The 18,862-nt window shown below is 41.3% G+C and overlaps 1 protein-coding gene across 2 annotated transcripts in view; it reads left to right on the plus strand.

The window, feature by feature from the left end:
• Positions 1-3,518: 3,518 nt before the first annotated feature.
• LOC128700721 (uncharacterized) overlaps positions 3,519-18,862 on the plus strand; it is a 66,085-nt gene continuing 50,741 nt past the window's right edge. Inside the window, exon 1 of one of the 2 annotated variants that reach the window (XM_070097265.1) lies at positions 3,519-3,908. In XM_070097265.1, coding sequence (XP_069953366.1) covers positions 3,900-3,908 — 9 coding nt within the window. In that variant the 5' untranslated portion in view covers positions 3,519-3,899. The remainder of the gene's footprint in view (positions 3,909-18,862) is intronic. The other variant, XM_070097266.1, reaches the window with a different exon arrangement.

Raw genomic sequence — 18,862 nt, forward strand, 5'->3', positions numbered from 1 at the left:
TTCTTGATACGATCCAGGATTGTTTTTTAAAACAGTTTGTGACAGAGCCAACTAGGGGAAATAACCTCATTGACTTGGTTCTTGCCAGTAGGGAAACACTAATTAATAATCTTGAGGTTAATGATGAGCTTGGGGAGAGTGATCACAAATCACTCAGTTTTAACATATCATGGAATTCCCCTAATAATGGCAATCAAGTCTCCGTCCCTGACTTTCGCTTGGCTGATTTCATAGGACTGAAAAATTACTTAGGTGGGCTGAACTGGAATGACCTGACTAGGGGTCAGGTAGGTGGTGATGGTTGCCGATATGATGCTTTCCAGGGCATAGTTCTAGCTGCTCAGTCAAATTATGTTCCAAATAGGGAAATCAGATCAAACAAAAATGATCCTAAATGGATGAACAATAGATTAAAATATCTGATTGGTCAAAAGAGAGGCATATATAGGCAAATCAAAAGAGGAGAGGGGCAATTAAGAAATCGATATATTCAGTCAAAGAGAGAAATAAAAAAGGGAATTAGAAAAGCAAATAGAGATTATGAGGTTAAAGTTGCAAGAGAATCGAAGACTAACCCAAAAGGATTCTTTCAGGTATACAGAAGTAAGATCAGGGACAAGATAGGCCCACTCAAAAGTTCCTCGGGTCAGCTCACTGACAGTGATAAGGAAATGTGTAGAATTTTTAACACATACTTCCTCTCAGTTTTTACACAGGAGGATACCAGCGATATTCCAGTAATGATAAATTATGTAGAACAGGACGATAATAAACTGTGCACTATTAGGGTCACAAGTGACATGGTCCTTAGGCAAATAGATAAATTAAAACCTAACAAATCCCCAGGCCCTGATGAACTGTATGCAAGGGTTCTAAAGGAATGTAAAGAGGAGCTTAGCACACCTTTGGCTAATCTTTTCAACATATCACTACAAACTGGCATGGTGCCAGATAAGTGGAAAATGGCAAATGTGATACCTATTTTCAAAATAGGTGACAGGTCCTTAGCTTCGAACTATAGACCAATAAGCCTAACCTCCATAGTGGGAAAATTTATGGAATCAATAATTGCCGAGGCAGTTCGTAGCCACCTTGAAAAGCATAAATTAATCAACGAATCTCAGCATGGTTTTACAAAGGGGCGTTCCTGCCTTACGAATTTATTAACTTTTTTCACTAAGGTATTTGAGGAGGTAGATCATGGTAATGAATATGATATTGTGTATATGGACTTCAGTAAGGCTTTTGACAGGGTCCCACATTAGAGACTATTGAGGAAAATTAAAGCACATGGAATAGGAGGAGAAATTTTTTCCTGGATAGAGGCATGGTTGACAAATAGGCAGCAGAGAGTTTGCATAAATGGGGAGAAATCAGAGTGGGGAAGCGTCACGAGTGGTGTTCCGCAGGGGTCAGTGTTGGGCCCCCTGCTGTTCACAATCTACATAAACGACATAGATGAGGGCATAAAGAGCGACATCGGCAAGTTTGCCGATGACACCAAAATAGGCCGTCGAATTCATTCTGACGAGGACATTCGAGCACTCCAGGAAGATTTGAATAGACTGATGCAGTGGTCGGAGAAGTGGCAGATGCAGTTTAATATAGACAAATGCAAAGTTCTAAATGTTGGACAGGACAATAACCATGCCACATATAAACTAAATAATGTAGATCTTAATATTACGGATTGCGAAAAAGATTTAGGAGTTCTGGTTAGCAGTAATCTGAAACCAAGACAACAGTGCATAAGTGTTCGCAATAAAGCTAATAGAATCCTTGGCTTCATATCAAGAAGCATAAATAATAGGAGTCCTCAGGTTGTTCTTCAACTCTATACATCCTTGGTTAGGCCTCATTTAGATTATGCTGCACAGTTTTGGTCACCGTATTACTGAATGGATATAAATTCTCTGGAAAATGTACAAAGGAGGATGACAAAGATGATCCCATGTATCAGAAACCTTCCCTATGAGGATAGACTAAGGGCCCTGAAACTGCACTCTCTAGAAAGACGTAGAATTAGGGGGGATATGATTGAGGTGTATAAATGGAAGACAGGAATAAATAAAGGGGATGTAAATAGTGTGCTGAAAATATCTAGCCTAGACAGGACTCGCAGCAATGGTTTTAAGTTGGAAAAATTCAGATTCAGGAGGGATATAGGAAAGTACTGGTTTTGTAATAGAGTTGTGGATGAGTGGAACAAACTCCCAAGTACCGTTATAGAGGCCAGAACGTTGTGTAGCTTTAAAAATAGGTTGGATAAATACATGAGTAGATGTGGGTGGGTGTGAGTTAGACCTGATAGCTTGTGCTACCAGGTCGGTTGCCGTGTTCCTCCCTTAAGTCAATGTGACCTGACCTGACTAGGTTGGGTGCATTGGCTTAAGCCGGTAGGAGACTTGGACCTGCCTCGCATGGGCCAGTAGGCCTTCTGCAGTGTTCCTTCGTTCTTATGTTCTTATGTTCTTAAGGTTCGATTACGTAAGGTTAGTCAGGAAACAGGACAAGTGTTTCCTGACGCGGATCTTATTATATGATGACCCGCTATTGGAGCTTTTGGTCATCTCAACGAGGCCTTCAGCTGGCTTACCGGTCCACACGTTTAAAACTTAATGGTACCGGACAAGATCTCATGCACTTAAGAATATAATTATTTACATACTAGATTATACTGCTATAACTGAATATAAACCTGATGGCTAATATAATTTCCTGTAACTGTATACTTAATGATCCATATTAGTTTACAACTAACTGTATACATGGTGAAGCATATAACTTATTATACATGAATTGTATACTTTGTATACTTTATTGAACGTATAACCAATGAAACAGATGCAGTCTTATATTTAAGCTGCCATATTTTTTGTATATGCACATAATTATATTATGGATGAAACATGGCAAAATCAATGTTTTCTTTGGTTAAAGTGTCTTTGGATTATATGTATTTAAATAACGTCTCCATGAAAATAATAATCTTGAATATCCTAGTGTATCCTTGTATCAGTTTCTACGCAGTACAAAAACAAGTATTTGTCACTCGTGTCACAAGAAAATATAAAACAGGTTTATTGGGAAACTGTTTTGTAAGAGGGAAGAGACGTGTAAGATTTCTGACTGCAATACATTACAAACGTTTTTTCCTTCAACAGTGACTAGTAGGTCAATGGCTAAGTTATCTCTAGTATCGAGGACTCTCAGTCTGAGATGAAGACTCGTTAGTTATCATCTCATCATTGGTTATTAGCTCATCTCAGTTTGATGTATTCGTAGGATGTGATCCACAACACTCGGCTTAATCCCTTGGTACCTGTTTAATGCTAGGTGAAAAGGGACTAGGTTAGTGGGGTCACGAGAGAGTTCGGTCACATGGAATGGGGCAGCCAGGACACATAAGAGGGATAACCAGGCAACATGGGAGGGAGTGGCCAGTCCACATGGGAGGGGGCGGGCACCCCAGAGAGAGGCTAAATATACACAATACGCGTGTGTGTGTGCCGGCAGGATGGGCAGGCTGGGGCAGGCAGTGTGCCCATGGCTTGTGCTCGTGTGTGTACCACCTTCCCACACCCACACCAGCTGCTCCACGCCCATACCAGCTGCCCCACGCCCACACCAAGGATTCCTACTTCCGTCTGCAGCCTCTGAAGGTTGAGTGGAGAAATAATGTGACCAAGCCAGGCGACGATACTAACAAGAATGTCCTACTGAGGCTGCAAAAATGGCCTGCTGACGCTGCAATCATATCCTGCTACAATGCCCTGCAACCATACCCTGCTGACCCTTGCTGCTTCTAAGGGCTCAACCCTTCAATCCTGACAGACATTTCCTTAAGGGCGCCTCCACAGTTTCCGTCTTCATCTTGCTCCTTCACCTCGCCTGCCATCATGACCGTGGTGAGCACCATCCTGTCGTAGGCTCTTTGTGGGTGTGAAAATACTGGAGGGTGGGAGCGGGCTGTAACTTTCAATATATCAAGTGTGTTATGTAAATTATACTCTGAGAGCTTATTTCAAGAACAAGAGAGATGAACATTTGATGAAGGTGATATTTTATTTGTCATGAGTAATGGTAAAATTTCTTCCTGCTCAGGTCTCAGTAATATGGAAAATACATTTAGCGGAATTTTTGGTCATGTGACCAACAGGCCAGATCGCTGGGGTCGTTTTCCAGGACTTCTAACACTTTTAGTTTAAGAGATGTTTTTTTAAAATATCGTTTACAAGCTGAAAAAGGGTCACTGAGGTCGAAAAATATAGATCTCTCCCTCTCTTACCCTTATTTCATATTTCTGTGTAAGTGGTTATTCACTCTCCACTGGTCACTGCTGATGGTACTTTAATCCTAGCAAAAACATAAAATATTAAACCGAACCGTTGATAATACATAAATAAATGGAGACTATTTACTTACACATTTGTGTGTGTGTGTGTGTGTGTGTGTGTGTGTGTGTGTGTGTGTGTGTGTGTGTGTGTGTGTGTGTGTGTGTGTGTGTGTGTGTGTGTATATATAACAGCTATATGCGTTATGGAACAATAACGACAGTATAGTGGCTGGGGAACAGGTCATAGGATTTTATTCCAGGAAGGGGAGGGTAGCTTAAATTTCTTAGCACAAGAGACCTTGATCAACACTAACGCACTTCTCTTGACCGGTTAAAGAGGGTAAACGTACGAGGGAGGCTGGGAGCACAAGGTAAATTATAATTATGGGGGAGCGCTAAACCTGTAGGATTATACAGCTCATTTGGGGAGGGGTGGAAGGTATTCAGGCTCAATTCAGGGAACAGGAGGAGCACAGATCCAATTCCCTAGATCAAGAGCCCCTCACCAGCGTCCAGGAACCTCCCTTGAAGGGTGGTAAATTGTTACAACCGACCACTGAGAGTGCAAGGTAAAGTGCTACAACCGACCACTGAGAGTGCAAGGTAAAGTGCTACAACCGACCACTGAGAGTGCAAGGTAAAGTGCTACAACCGACCACTGAGAGTGCAAGGTAAAGTGCTACAACCGACCACTGAGAGTGCAAGGTAAAGTGTTACAACCGACCACTGAGAGTGCAAGGTAAAGTGCTACAACCGACCACTGAGAGTGCAAGGTAAAGTGCTACAACCGACCACTGAGAGTGCAAGGTAAAGTGCTACAACCGACCACTGAGAGTGCAAGGTAAAGTGCTACAACCGACTACTGAGAGTGCAAGGAGAAGTGCTACAACCGACTACTGAGAGTGCAAGGTAAAGTGCTACAACCGACCACTGAGAGTGCAAGGTAAAGTGCTACAACCGACCACTGAGAGTGCAAGGTAAAGTGCTACAACCGACCACTGAGAGTGCAAGGTAAAGTGCTACAACCGACCACTGAGAGTGCAAGGTAAAGTGCTACAACCGACCATTGAGAGTGCAAGGTAAAGTGCTACAACCGACCACAGAGTGCAAGGTAAAGTGCTACAACCGACCACTGAGAGTGCAAGGTAAAAGTGCTACAACCGACCATTGAGAGTGCAAGGTAAAGTGCTACAACCGACCACTGAGAGTGCAAGGTAAAGTACTACAATCGACCACTGAGAGTGCAAGGTAAAGTGCTCCAACCGACCACTGAGAGTGCAAGGTAAAGTGCTACAACCGACCACTGAAAGTGCAAGGTAAAGTGCTACAACCGACCAGTGAGAGTGCAAGGTAAAGTGCTACAACCGACCACTGAAAGTGCAAGGTAAAGTGCTACAACCGACCACTGAAAGTGCAAGGTAAAGTGCTACAACCGACTACTGAGAGTGCAAGGTAAAGTGCTACAACCGACCACTGAGAGTGCAAGGTAAAGTGCTACAACCGACCACTGAGAGTGCAAGGTAAAGTGCTACAACCGACTACTGAGAGTGCAAGGTAAAGTACTACAATCGACCACTGAGAGTGCAAAGTGCTACAACCGACCACTGAGAGTGCAAGGTAAAGTGCTACAACCGACCACTGAGAGTGCAAGGTAAAGTGCTACAACCGACCACTGAGAGTGCAAGGAGAAGTGCTACAACCGACCACTGAGAGTGCAAGGTAAAGTGCTACAACCGACCACTGAGAGTGCTAGGTAAAGTGCTACAACCGACTACTGAGAGTGCAAGGTAAAGTGCTACAACAGACTACTGAAAGTGCAAGGTAAAGTGCTACAACCGACTACTGAGAGTGCAAGGTAAAGTGCTACAACCGACCACTGAGAGTGCAAAGTGCTACAACCGACCACTGAGAGTGCAAGGTAAAGTGCTACAACCGACCACTGAGAGTGCAAGGAGAAGTGCTACAACCGACCACTGAGAGTGCAAGGTAAAGTGCTACAACCGACCACTGAGAGTGCTAGGTAAAGTGCTACAACCGACTACTGAGAGTGCAAGGTAAAGTGCTACAACCGACTACTGAAAGTGCAAGGTAAAGTGCTACAACCGACTACTGAGAGTGCAAGGTAAAGTGCTACAACCGACCACTGAGAGTGCAAAGTGCTACAACCGACCACTGAGAGTGCAAGGTAAAGTGCTACAACCGACTACTGAGATTGCAAGATAAAGTGCTACAACCGACCACTGAGAGTGCAAGGTAAAGTGCTACAACCGACTACTGAGATTGCAAGGTAAAGTGCTACAACCGACCACTGAGAGTGCAAGGTAAAGTGCTACAACCGACCACTGAGAGTGCAAGGTAAAGTGCTACAACCGACCACTGAGAGTGCAAGGTAAAGTGCTACAACCAACCACTGAAAGTGCAAGGTAAAGTGCTACAACCGACTACTGAGAGTGCAAGGTAAAGTGCTACAACCGACCACTGAGAGTGCAAGGTAAAGTGCTACAACCGACTACTGAGAGTGCAAGGTAAAGTGCTACAACCGACCACTGAGAGTGCAAGGTAAAGTGCTACAACCGACCACTGAAAGTGCAAGGTAAAGTGCTACAACCGACCACTGAAAGTGCAAGGTAAAGTGCTACAACCGACCACTGAAAGTGCAAGGTAAAGTGCTACAACCGACTACTGAGAGTGCAAGGTAAAGTGCTACAACCGACCACTGAGAGTGCAAGGTAAAGTGCTACAACCGACCACTGAGAGTGCAAGGTAAAGTGCTACAACCGACCACTGAGAGTGCAAGGTAAAGTGCTACAACCGACTACTGAGAGTGCAAGGTAAAGTACTACAATCGACCACTGAGAGTGCAAAGTGCTACAACCGACCACTGAGAGTGCAAGGTAAAGTGCTACAACCGACCACTGAGAGTGCAAGGTAAAGTGCTACAACCGACCACTGAGAGTGCAAGGAGAAGTGCTACAACCGACCACTGAGAGTGCAAGGTAAAGTGCTACAACCGACCACTGAGAGTGCAAGGTAAAGTGCTACAACCGACTACTGAGAGTGCAAGGTAAAGTGCTACAACCGACTACTGAAAGTGCAAGGTAAAGTGCTACAACCGACCACTGAGAGTGCAAGGTAAAGTGCTACAACCGACCACTGAGAGTGCAAGGTAAAGTGCTACAACCGACCACTGAGAGTGCAAAGTGCTACAACCGACCACTGAAAGTGCAAGGTAAAGTGCTACAACCGACCATTGAGAGTGCAAGGTAAAGTGCTACAGCCGACCACTGAGAGTGCAAAGTGCTACAACCGACCACTGAGAGTGCAAGGTAAAGTGCTACAACCGACCATTGAGAGTGCAAGGTAAAGTGCTACAACCGACCATTGAGAGTGCAAGGTAAAGTGCTACAACCGACTACTGAGAGTGCAAGGTAAAGTGCTACAACCGACTACTGAGAGTGCAAGGTAAAGTGCTACAACCGACTACTGAGAGTGCAAGGTAAAGTACTACAACCGACCACTGAGAGTGCAAGGTAAGGTGCTACAACCGACCACTGAGAGTGCAAGCTAAAGTGCTACAACCGACTACTGAGAGTGCAAGCTAAAGTGCTACAACCGACCACTGAGAGTGCAAAGTGCTACAACCGACCACTGAGAGTGCAAGGTAAGGTGCTACAGTGTCATTCATCCTATATCATTATTGTCCTCTCGAGAGGTGCCTTGACGCCGGTGAGCGGCTCTTGATCCGGTAGCTCCCAGGAACCCCAGCAACACATCTTCCTGTGATCAATTCTCTTTACTTCCCATTCCCCAGGTGGTATGTGATCCTTAAAGGTTTAGTGCTCCCTACAAATATAATAATCCTCTTCCTAGAATCAAAGCTGTATGACCCCCTATGGGTTTAGCGTTCTCCTATTTATATAATGTATAGCGTTAAGTTGGTTAATGAGATTTAAAATATCAACACCGGAGTCATTAACATTAGGAGTCGTTAACATTAGTCATTAACACTACGAGTCGTTAACATTAGTCGTTAACACTAGGAGTCGTTAACATTAGTCATTAACACTAGGAGTCGTTAACATTAGTCATTAACACTAGGAGTCGTTAACATTAGTCATTAACACTAGGAGTCGTTAACATTAGTCGTTAACACTAGGAGTCGTTAACATTAGTCATTAACACTACGAGTCGTTAACATTAGTCGTTAACACTAGGAGTCGTTAACATTAGTCATTAACACTAGGAGTCGTTAACATTAGTCATTAACACTAGGAGTCGTTAACATTAGTCATTAACACTAGGAGTCGTTAACATTAGTCGTTAACACTAGGAGTCGTTAATATTAGTCGTTAACACTAGGAGTCGTTAACACTAGGAGTCGTTAACACCAGGAGTAATTAAGGCTGACTTTCATCCCTAAAATAAGAGAATACATATTGTTTAATTTTAACGTTACAACTCTGTACTCGTAATTTTAATGTTACAACTTTGTACTCGTAAATTAATGTTACAACTTTGTACTCGTAAATTAATGTTACAACTTTGTACTCGTAAATTAATGTTACAACTTTGTACTCGTAAATTAATGTTACAACTTTGTACTCGTAAATTAATGTTACAACTCTGTACTCGTAAATTAATGTTACAACTTTGTACTCGTAAATTAATGTTACAACTTTGTACTCGTAAATTAATGTTATAACTCTGTACTCGTAAATTAATGTTACAACTCTGTACTCGTAAATTAATGTTACAACTTTGTACTCGTAAATTAATGTTACAACTTTGTACTCGTAAATTAATGTTACAACTTTGTACTCGTAAATTAATGTTACAACTTTGTACTCGTAAATTAATGTTACAACTCTGTACTCGTAAATTAATGTTACAACTTTGTACTCGTAAATTAATGTTACAACTTTGTACTCGTAAATTAATGTTACAACTTTGTACTCGTAAATTAATGTTACAACTCTGTACTCGTAAATTAATGTTACAACTTTGTACTCGTAAATTAATGTTACAACTTTGTACTCGTAAATTAATGTTACAACTTTGTACTCGTAAATTAATGTTACAACTTTGTACTCGTAAATTAATGTTACAACTTTGTACTCGTAAATTAATGTTACAACTTTGTACTCGTAAATTAATGTTACAACTTTGTACTCGTAAATTAATGTTACAACTTTGTACTCGTAAATTAATGTTACAACTTTGTACTCGTAAATTAATGTTACAACTCTGTACTCGTAAATTAATGTTACAACTCTGTACTCGTAAATTAATGTTACAACTTTGTACTCGTAAATTAATGTTACAACTTTGTACTCGTAAATTAATGTTACAACTTTGTACTCGTAAATTAATGTTACAACTTTGTACTCGTAAATTAATGTTACAACTTTGTACTCGTAAATAATGATCTGTTTTGAGTAGAAATATTTTACATGTTTTATCCTGATAATATTAACGTTTTATCAAAGCAAAAATTTTCTTTCGTGGTAAATGCCGACAAATAGTTTTAAAGAGATGTTTCGCTCAGGATGAGCGAAACGTCTCAAAATGAAGGCTTGCTTTGTGTTACGTGTCATTTTACTTGACAAAAAACACACCTGTTTTTCCCGAGTTGCCCAAAAAAAAAAAAAAAAGTTTGAAAAAAATAATAGTTGGTGGGTATTGTGGGTATTATTATAACAAAAAAGAAGCGCTAAGCCACAAGGGGTATACAGGGGTATTGTGGGTAGACGATGGTCATGCTGCCTTCATGGTTGGTTCCTTGATGCTGGCGAAGGGCTCTTGAACCACGGAATTGGAGCTACCCACCACTTCCATCGATCAAACTCAAATGCCTCTTATTCCCCAGACACTGCATGGTCCATACGGATTTAGCGCTTCCCCAAGAATTTTATAATAATGTGGTAGCTTCTGTAGACTCTACAGAAGACATTATTTCTAGCTAAAAATTTGGAAGGATATATATATATACATGTATATATATATATATATATATATATATATATATATATATATATATATATATATATATATATATATATATATATATATATATATGTTACTTTGCTCATATATATATATATATATATATATATATATATATATATATATATATATATATATATATATATATATATATATATATATATAGTAACATTTATATATATATATATATATATATATATATATATATATATATATATATATATATATATATATATATATATATATATATATATATATATATATATATATATATTAACATTTATGAAGGGATTCAGGGACTTTAGAAACGGCAGGCCGGACTTGAGTCCTGGAGATGGGAAGTACAGTGCCTGCACTCTGAAGGAGGGGTGTTAATGTTGCAGTTTAAAAACTGTAGTGTAAAGCACCCTTCTGGCAAGACAGTGATGGAGTGAATGATGGTGAAAGTTTTTCTTTTTCGGGCCACCCTGCCTTGGTGGGAATCGGCCAGTGTGATAATAAAAAAATAATATATATATATATAATGTATATATATGTATATATATATATTATATACCTGTGTGTGTGTGTCTGTGGGTGTGTGTCTGTGGGTGTGTGTCTGTGGGTGTGTCTGTGGGTGTGTCTGTGGGTGTGTCTGTGGGTGTGTGTCTGTGGGTGTGTGTCTGTGGGTGTGTGTCTGTGGGTGTGTGTCTGTGGGTGTGTGTCTGTGGGTGTGTGTCTGTGGGTGTGTGTCTGTGGGTGTGTGTCTGTGTGTCTGTGGGTGTGTGTCTGTGGGTGTGTGTGTGTGTGTGTGTGTGTGTGTGTGTGTGTGTGTGTGAGAGAGTGTGTGTCTGTGTGTATTAGCATACACAGTAAACACCCTGACTGGTGGAGTACATATGACACGCAGCATTAATGGTCCTCATTTAGTCGGTAGCTTTTAAACCAAATAGTTAAACGGAGAAGAAAACTCAAGAAGCGAATTACTTTTCCTGGTTCATTTCATTTTTTGCCTGAGGTAGCTGCCAAGCACGGTTTATTTAATCGAGAATTTTTAGCTTTACGCTGTTGTTTATAGCAGCAGCAGCAGCAGCAGCAGCAGCAGCAGCAGCAGCAGCAGCAGCAGCAGCAGCAGCAGCAGCAGCAGCAGCAGCAGCAGCAGCAGCAGCACCAGCACCAGCAGCACCAGCAGCAGCAGCAGCAGCAGCAGGAGGAGGAGGAGGAGGAGGAGGAGGAGGAGGATGTCTCATCATTGTGCAGCTGCCACCACCTACCACCATCCCTACTACTATCTACATCTACCACCATTCACCACCTCACTTATGAGAGACAGAACAATGATACGGAAGGGGAGGACAGAGAGAGAGAGAGAGAGAGAGAGAGAGAGAGAGAGAGAGAGAGAGAGAGAGAGAGAGAGAGAGAGAGAGTTAATCACTCTAGGTACCTGGAGTTTACCTGGAGAGAGTTCCGGGGGTCAACGCCCCCCTGGCCCGGTCTGTGACCAGGCCTCATGGTGGATCAGAGCCTGATCAACCAGGCTGTTACTGCTGGCTGCACGCAAACCAACGTACGAGCCACAGCCCGGCTGATCAGGAACCGACTGCCAGGGGTCTGTTGGTATTTCCCCTTATGTATGCTGGGAGGCAGTTGAAAAGTCTCGGGCCCCTGACACTTATTGTATGGTCTCTTAACGTGCTAGTGACACCCCTGCTTTTCATTGGGGGGATGTTGCATCGTCTGCCAAGTCTTTTGCTTTCGTAGTGAGTGATTTTCGTGTGCAAGTTCGGTACTAGTCCCTCTAGGATTTTCCAGGTGTATATAATCATGTATCTCTCCCGCCTGCGTTCCAGGGAATACAGGTTTAGGAACCTCAAGCGCTCCCAGTAATTGAGGTGTTTTATCTCCGTTATTCGCGCCGTGAAGGTTCTCTGTACATTTTCTAGGTCAGCAATTTCACCTGCCTTGAAAGGTGCTGTTAGTGTGCAGCAATATTCCAGCCTAGACAGAACAAGTGACCTGAAGAGTGTCATCATGGGCTTGGCATCCCTAGTTTTGAAGGTTCTCATTATCCATCCTGTCATTTTTCTGGCAGATGCGATTGATACAATCGCTTGGTTTGGTTTTTAATGAACCTCGCCACTCTGCAGTATTACACACAATGTTATACTTCTCCCTATTTATTTTATCTAGGTTATTTGCAATAAGTTGATTACTGTTTAATTAACCTAGCCCATAAAACCTAGCCTGATAAATCAATCATTAAGACCATGATTTTGTAAAGGGGTGGTCCCTCAAGGGAGGTTCCTTGACGCTGGTGAGGGGCTCTTGATATAGGGAATTGGATCTGTGCTCCAGTTCCTTCAATTGAGCCTGAATACCTTCCATCCCCCCCACATGCACTGTATAATCCTACGGGTTTAGCGTCCCCCCACGATTATAATAATTTAAAGGGGTGGATGAGTAAGCCAGTGGAAGGCCTCACTCAGATGACCAAAAGCTCCAGCTGCGGGTCATCATATGACTGAGACCCGCGTCAGGAAACACTTGTCCTGTTTCCTGACAAACCTAACCTAACCTACCATTAAGAATAATTTTTTCTTCTTACTTAGTACGTGAAGTAAATGGCATGTTTTTTTAAACAGATCTTGTGTACCTGGTATATAAAGCAACGATAGTTTTGCCAAATAAAATTTGCGAAAATTCACGTCTTTGTTTACAATGTCACGTCTGTGTTTACAATGAAACATCTGTGTTTACAATTTCACGTCTGTTTGTAATGCCACGTCTGTGTTTATAATGCAACGTCTGTGTTTACAGTATCACGTCTGTGTTTACAACGTCACGTGTATTTATAATATCACGTCTGTTTACAATGAAACGTCTACGCCCTTACAATTATTTACTCCCCATATATCTGTTTACACAGACGCGTTGATTTACACTCGTCCCTCTCACACCTTCGTTTACACTATTTACACCTGTTTACAGGTGATGATTGTGGTTATGGCAGTAGTGATGGTAGTAGCAGTAGTAATAATGGGGCTACTAGTGATGCTAGTACTAACAGCGGTGCTAGCAGTAGAGTTACTAATGACAGTAGTAATGCTAGACGTGTTAGTAATAATAGCAGTAGTAATAGTGGGGCTTGTAATGTTAGTGGTAGTCAGGGCCTTCCTGGCTAGTGGTAACTAGAACCATTCTAGCTAGTAGTAGCTAGAACCATCCTTTCCAGTGGCAACCAAAGCTATCCTGGCTAGTGGTAGCTAGGACCATCCTGGCTAGTGGTAGCTAGGACCATCCTGGCTAGTGGTAGCTAGGACCATCCTGGCTAGTGGTAGCTAGGACCATCCTGGCTAGTGGTAGCTAGGACCATCCTGGCTAGTGGTAGCGAGGGGGGGAGTGGCGGTCACTTGCTATTTTAAGATAAGTGTACAATGTCTGGCGGAGTCCCAAGGCAGGTCTCTCACTCTGTCTCTTCAGATGAGAGACAGAGAACCTGGTACCTAACACCCTCATGTCACAACACCTGGTACCTAACACCCTCATGTGACAACACCTGGTACCTAATACAGCAATCTGTGTATTTGTATTGATAAGATTCTAATTACACTTAATTACATTTGTAATTACCAAATTGTAGTGACAGGAATATATTATTCATGAAAAGTAATTAGATTTGATCCGAGGAGAGGGCATCTCCAATTCCCTTGGATCAAGAGCCCTTTACCAACAAGGCATGCCCATTGAAAAAATACAGGAACAGAGATTATGCTGTTGGTGTTGTCTTGTTAAAGATGTTGATTACAATTTTGAAAAAAAAGAAGAATTTAGACAGTGTTTATTGTCTTATTTAATTTTAGCCGTCAACCAGTCTAATGGTGAAGAAATATTTTTTTTTCAATCTTCATCAGAGTACAAAACAAATTCTGGCCACAAAATAGAGCGAAACACCAACGTCAAAGACCTGGGAGTGATTATGTCGGAGGATCTCACCTTCAAGGACCATAACATTGTATCAATCGCATCTGCTAGAAAAATGACAGGATGGATAATGAGAACCTTCAAAACTAGGGAGGCCAAGCCCATGATGACACTCTTCAGGTCACTTGTTCTATCTAGGCTGGAATATTGCTGCACTCTAACAGCACCTTTCAAGGCAGGTGAAATTGCCGACCTAGAAAATGTACAGAGAACTTTCACGGCGCGCATAACGGAGATAAAACACCTCAATTACTGGGAGCGCTTGAGGTTTCTAAACCTGTATTCCCTGGAACGCAGGAGGGAGAGATACATGATTATATACACCTGGAAAATCCTAGAGGGACTAGTACCGAACTTGCACACGAAAATCACTCACTACGAAAGCAAAAGACTTGGCAGACGATGCACCATCCCCCCAATGAAAAGCAGGGGTGTCACTAGCACGTTAAGAGACCATACAATAAGTGTCAGGGGACCGAGACTGTTCAACTGCCTCCCAGCACACATAAGGGGGATTACCAACAGACCCCTGGCAGTCTTCAAGCTGGCACTGGACAAGCACCTAAAGGCAGTTCCTGATCAGCCGGGCTGTGGCTCGTACGTTGGTTTGCGTGCAGCCAGCAGCAACAGCCTGGTTGATCAGGCGCTGATCCACCAGGAGGCCTGGTCACAGACCGGGCCGCGGGGGCGTTGACCCCCGAAACTCTCTCCAGGTAAACTCCAGGTAAGTTTATTAACAACAATCACAAGTAGATACGTAGTTTTATAGAACACACACACACACACACACACACACACACACACACACACACACACACACACACACACACACACACACACACACACACACACACACACACACACACACACACACACACACACATACACACACACACACACACACACACACACACACACACACACAGCTGTGAATCGATCCCTGCAAGCACATATAAGTGAGCACACAGAATTTCCCCCAAATTCCACATAAACACCTAATTAGACGCCCACTCACTCCTATTGATGTACTCACTACCCAGCCAATATTCCTTCCTCACCCTGACACTCCCAATACAACATACTCCCCCAGTCATTTTCTCTCCTCCAAGGTGTTACTATTCCTGTATCCTCTTAATTCCCTCTCGTACTACTCCCATCTTCCAGAACCCTGTCAGGACAGGCGTTCCCTATCCTCATCTCTTCCACATTTTAAATGTCCTCCAACAAACCTTGGTGATCCAGATAATTCCACAATTGGAAACGTAATGTAAATAACGGGATGATTCGACGGTGGTATACAAATGTAGACAAAATTATAAAAGCCAGACAACATAGCTCTCACAAAGACAAAGCTGTCAAATATACGAAGGGTAATTTTTTTCAGCAATATAAACTAAATTGTAATATGTGACTGTGGTACAGTAGTTGCACTTTAAAAATGTATATAACACTAAGATTTGACCAAATGGATTCTGGAACAGAAAAATACGAGTTACAAAAATAGTTATGGAAGTGTTCTCAGTGAAAATGTGCCATGGTAACTACATATAAATGTATCAACACAAAATGAAACGGTAGTCGAGGAGTTGTTGCCAGCAAAGGGAATGATACACAAATAACCCGCACATAAAAGAGAGAAGCATTCTACGACGTTTCGGTCCGTCTTGGACCATTTACAAAGTCACACTAACCAGAAGTGGAGCAGGACGGCTATATATAGGCAGGAAAAGGTGGTGGTAGTAGTAGTAGTAGTAGTAGTAGTACTACCACCACCACCTCTTCCTGCCTATATATAGCCGTCCTGCTCCACTTCTGGTTAGTGTGACTTTGTAAATGGTCCAAGACGGACCGAAACGTCGTCGTAAGCTTCTCTCTTTTATGTGCGGGTTATTTGTGTATCGTTCCAGTCACGGTATTGTGCCTTTTTTTTTGTTATTTAGCAAAGGGAATGGTTTAGAATTGTATATAACATATTTATGTGAAGTGGTAAATTCATGCATGTGTTTTTTTGCGTGTATAATAATGAACATTCAATCAAGCCTTGTAGAATATTTTACAAACATTATACACGAACATGTATTGTGAAGACTCGACTCTCCTAACCTTTCATAGAGAGTGATGACAGGGTCCCTATATAAGGCAGGAAACTGTTGAAACTATCGTCTGCAGTTAAAAGGCAGGGCAAGGAGCTAAGCCTCAACCCCCACAGCCACAACTCGATGGGTACACTGGAAAACTTGACTGGAATCAGAGAGTTCAGTCATGTATCCTTCACCTTTACCTTTCACAAGGACGACAGGGAAGAATATCAAGCGTGACTTGTTAAGAAGCAGAAGAGTGTCTAGCAGCCACCTGACCAACACTGTACCCAAACAATCGGCAGCAACAGGTTGCCAGCGTTTTTATATTATGTCAATAAGCGGAGAGAGGCGGCCAAAATTACTGAATAGGAGCAATAAAGCTTAATATTGCCATTAATGTTAACTGGGCTTAAACCTTATAGAATGCTCAAAGGGTCATTATGACTGCACGTCACCTGTTCATCTATCAAGAATAATATCTTAAATAGGGATTGAAGTAAACTCGGCGTATATATGCAGAAATGTACACCTTTCGGTGTATATATCCCAATGACAGCGCTACTAATAATAACGAAAAACAATCACACTGCTTAACTGAGACAAATAAGCATCATATGTAAAAAAAGAATGAATATTTTTAAACATCTCAACCTCTGGCTCGACCAGCTGGGTGAAGACACCAACTCTGTGCTACGATATGACTCCCCATTTCAATATTTGTTACTTTGATACCTTCATTATACATCCCATACCCACCCTGTGGGCAGTAGTCAACAGATGGCACAAGCACAAAGTGGGCCCATGTATTCCTTGTAACCTAGCTAGTTTTAATAGTGATGAGGTAGTTAGAAATGTGTAGACGGTATGCCTACCCAATGTATTGTAACTTCGTCTCAGGGGGGTTAACTATATGTAAATAAAGGCTAATTTAGGTAAGGTTAAGCTAGACTAACCTATACTAGAATAACTAGATATGTCTCGGTAAGTGTGTGATCTGAGAAAGGCATCCACTTGTTCTATAAGCCAACAGATAGTCGAAAATGACAACCCGTGACAGGACTCCTGAAGACTATTAAACGTAACAGCGCACGCTAAAAGAAATGACAGTAGTAGCAATAATAATAATAATAATAATAATAATAATAATAATAATAATAATTCAAGGTTATCAACTTAGAGTAAGTTTCCAAGTCTCTGCTATATTAAGTAGCGGTTCAAACCCCCTACCGTCGCCTCCACAGATTCACTAATAAAAACGCGGTTTTCTTGGGTATTTAAGGTGACAGGCGGTGAGTGGAGGAGCAAGGCGCCATATACTACACGGAAATACATTGATGTCTCAACCATATAAGTCCTTATTTGCAAGAATTTATTTATAGCATCTTCAGGCGTATTCTTTTTTTTTTTAATATGTTTTTTTTTTTTTATTTTTATTTAAAAGGACACAGTACAAGATATAAATAAATAAAAGAACACAATTATTAACCGTTTGAAAATACAATGACCTACCATCAACCCCATAGCATACCACAAGTGTTACATTCATATTGTATTAAAGAATATACCATCACCGAACAATGAAACGAACAGGATAACACCTGCTCAGAAAAAACATCAACAAATTCTAAACCTACAAATCATGCCTATTATACAGTACAGTAAAACCTCCTTGCACAAAGTACACAGATGATATGATGCAGCATACGAAGGATAAAATCATACATTACAATAATTAAACAAAGGCTAACCCAACCCTACAATAAAATTACAAAGACATACCACATAATACTTCCCGCAAATAGCAGGAAACTCTTAACATAATAAAGAGCGAGAGAGCTCCAGCACCGAACAAAAAAATTAGCAAAAACCAAAAACTCAAAATTTTATGTCTGTGTCCACATAAATCCCCCACAACTCTGTACAATTAGACCCCTTGCACAAAGTGCACAATAAATATTATTTAACATACAAAAATTAAAATTATAAGAACATTAATTTAAACATTAGGCAAACCAAAGCCGACAATAAACATTACATTGGTACATATCACAATGAAACTCCCCAATAAACACTGGGCAGGAAACACCCTCAAGTAAGACATAACATCATATACGCAAGTATCAACCCATACATTATTATTATAATCAAGGGGGAAGCGCTAAACCCGGAGGATTATACAGCGCCTGGGGGGGGGATGTGGAAGGCATTCAGGCTTAATTCGGGGAACTGGAGCACAGATCCAATTCCCTAAATCAAGAGCCCCTCACCAACATCAAGGAACCTTCCTTGAGGGGATCAACCCATACAACTAACAAAATCCTAACATAAGGTATCAAAACTGTCTAGTTACAGGACATGAAAACCTTATCTCCCTATTTGAAACACTAGTACATCATTGCTGTTTTTTTTTTTTATATAAACAGTCTAAAAGATAATATATAAACAAATAATTTTTTTTTTTTTTTTTTTTTTTTTTTTTTTT

The sequence above is a fragment of the Cherax quadricarinatus genome, chromosome 56 (genome assembly GCF_038502225.1).
Source record: "Cherax quadricarinatus isolate ZL_2023a chromosome 56, ASM3850222v1, whole genome shotgun sequence".
In the NCBI taxonomy this organism is placed as follows: Eukaryota; Metazoa; Arthropoda; class Malacostraca; order Decapoda; family Parastacidae; genus Cherax; species Cherax quadricarinatus.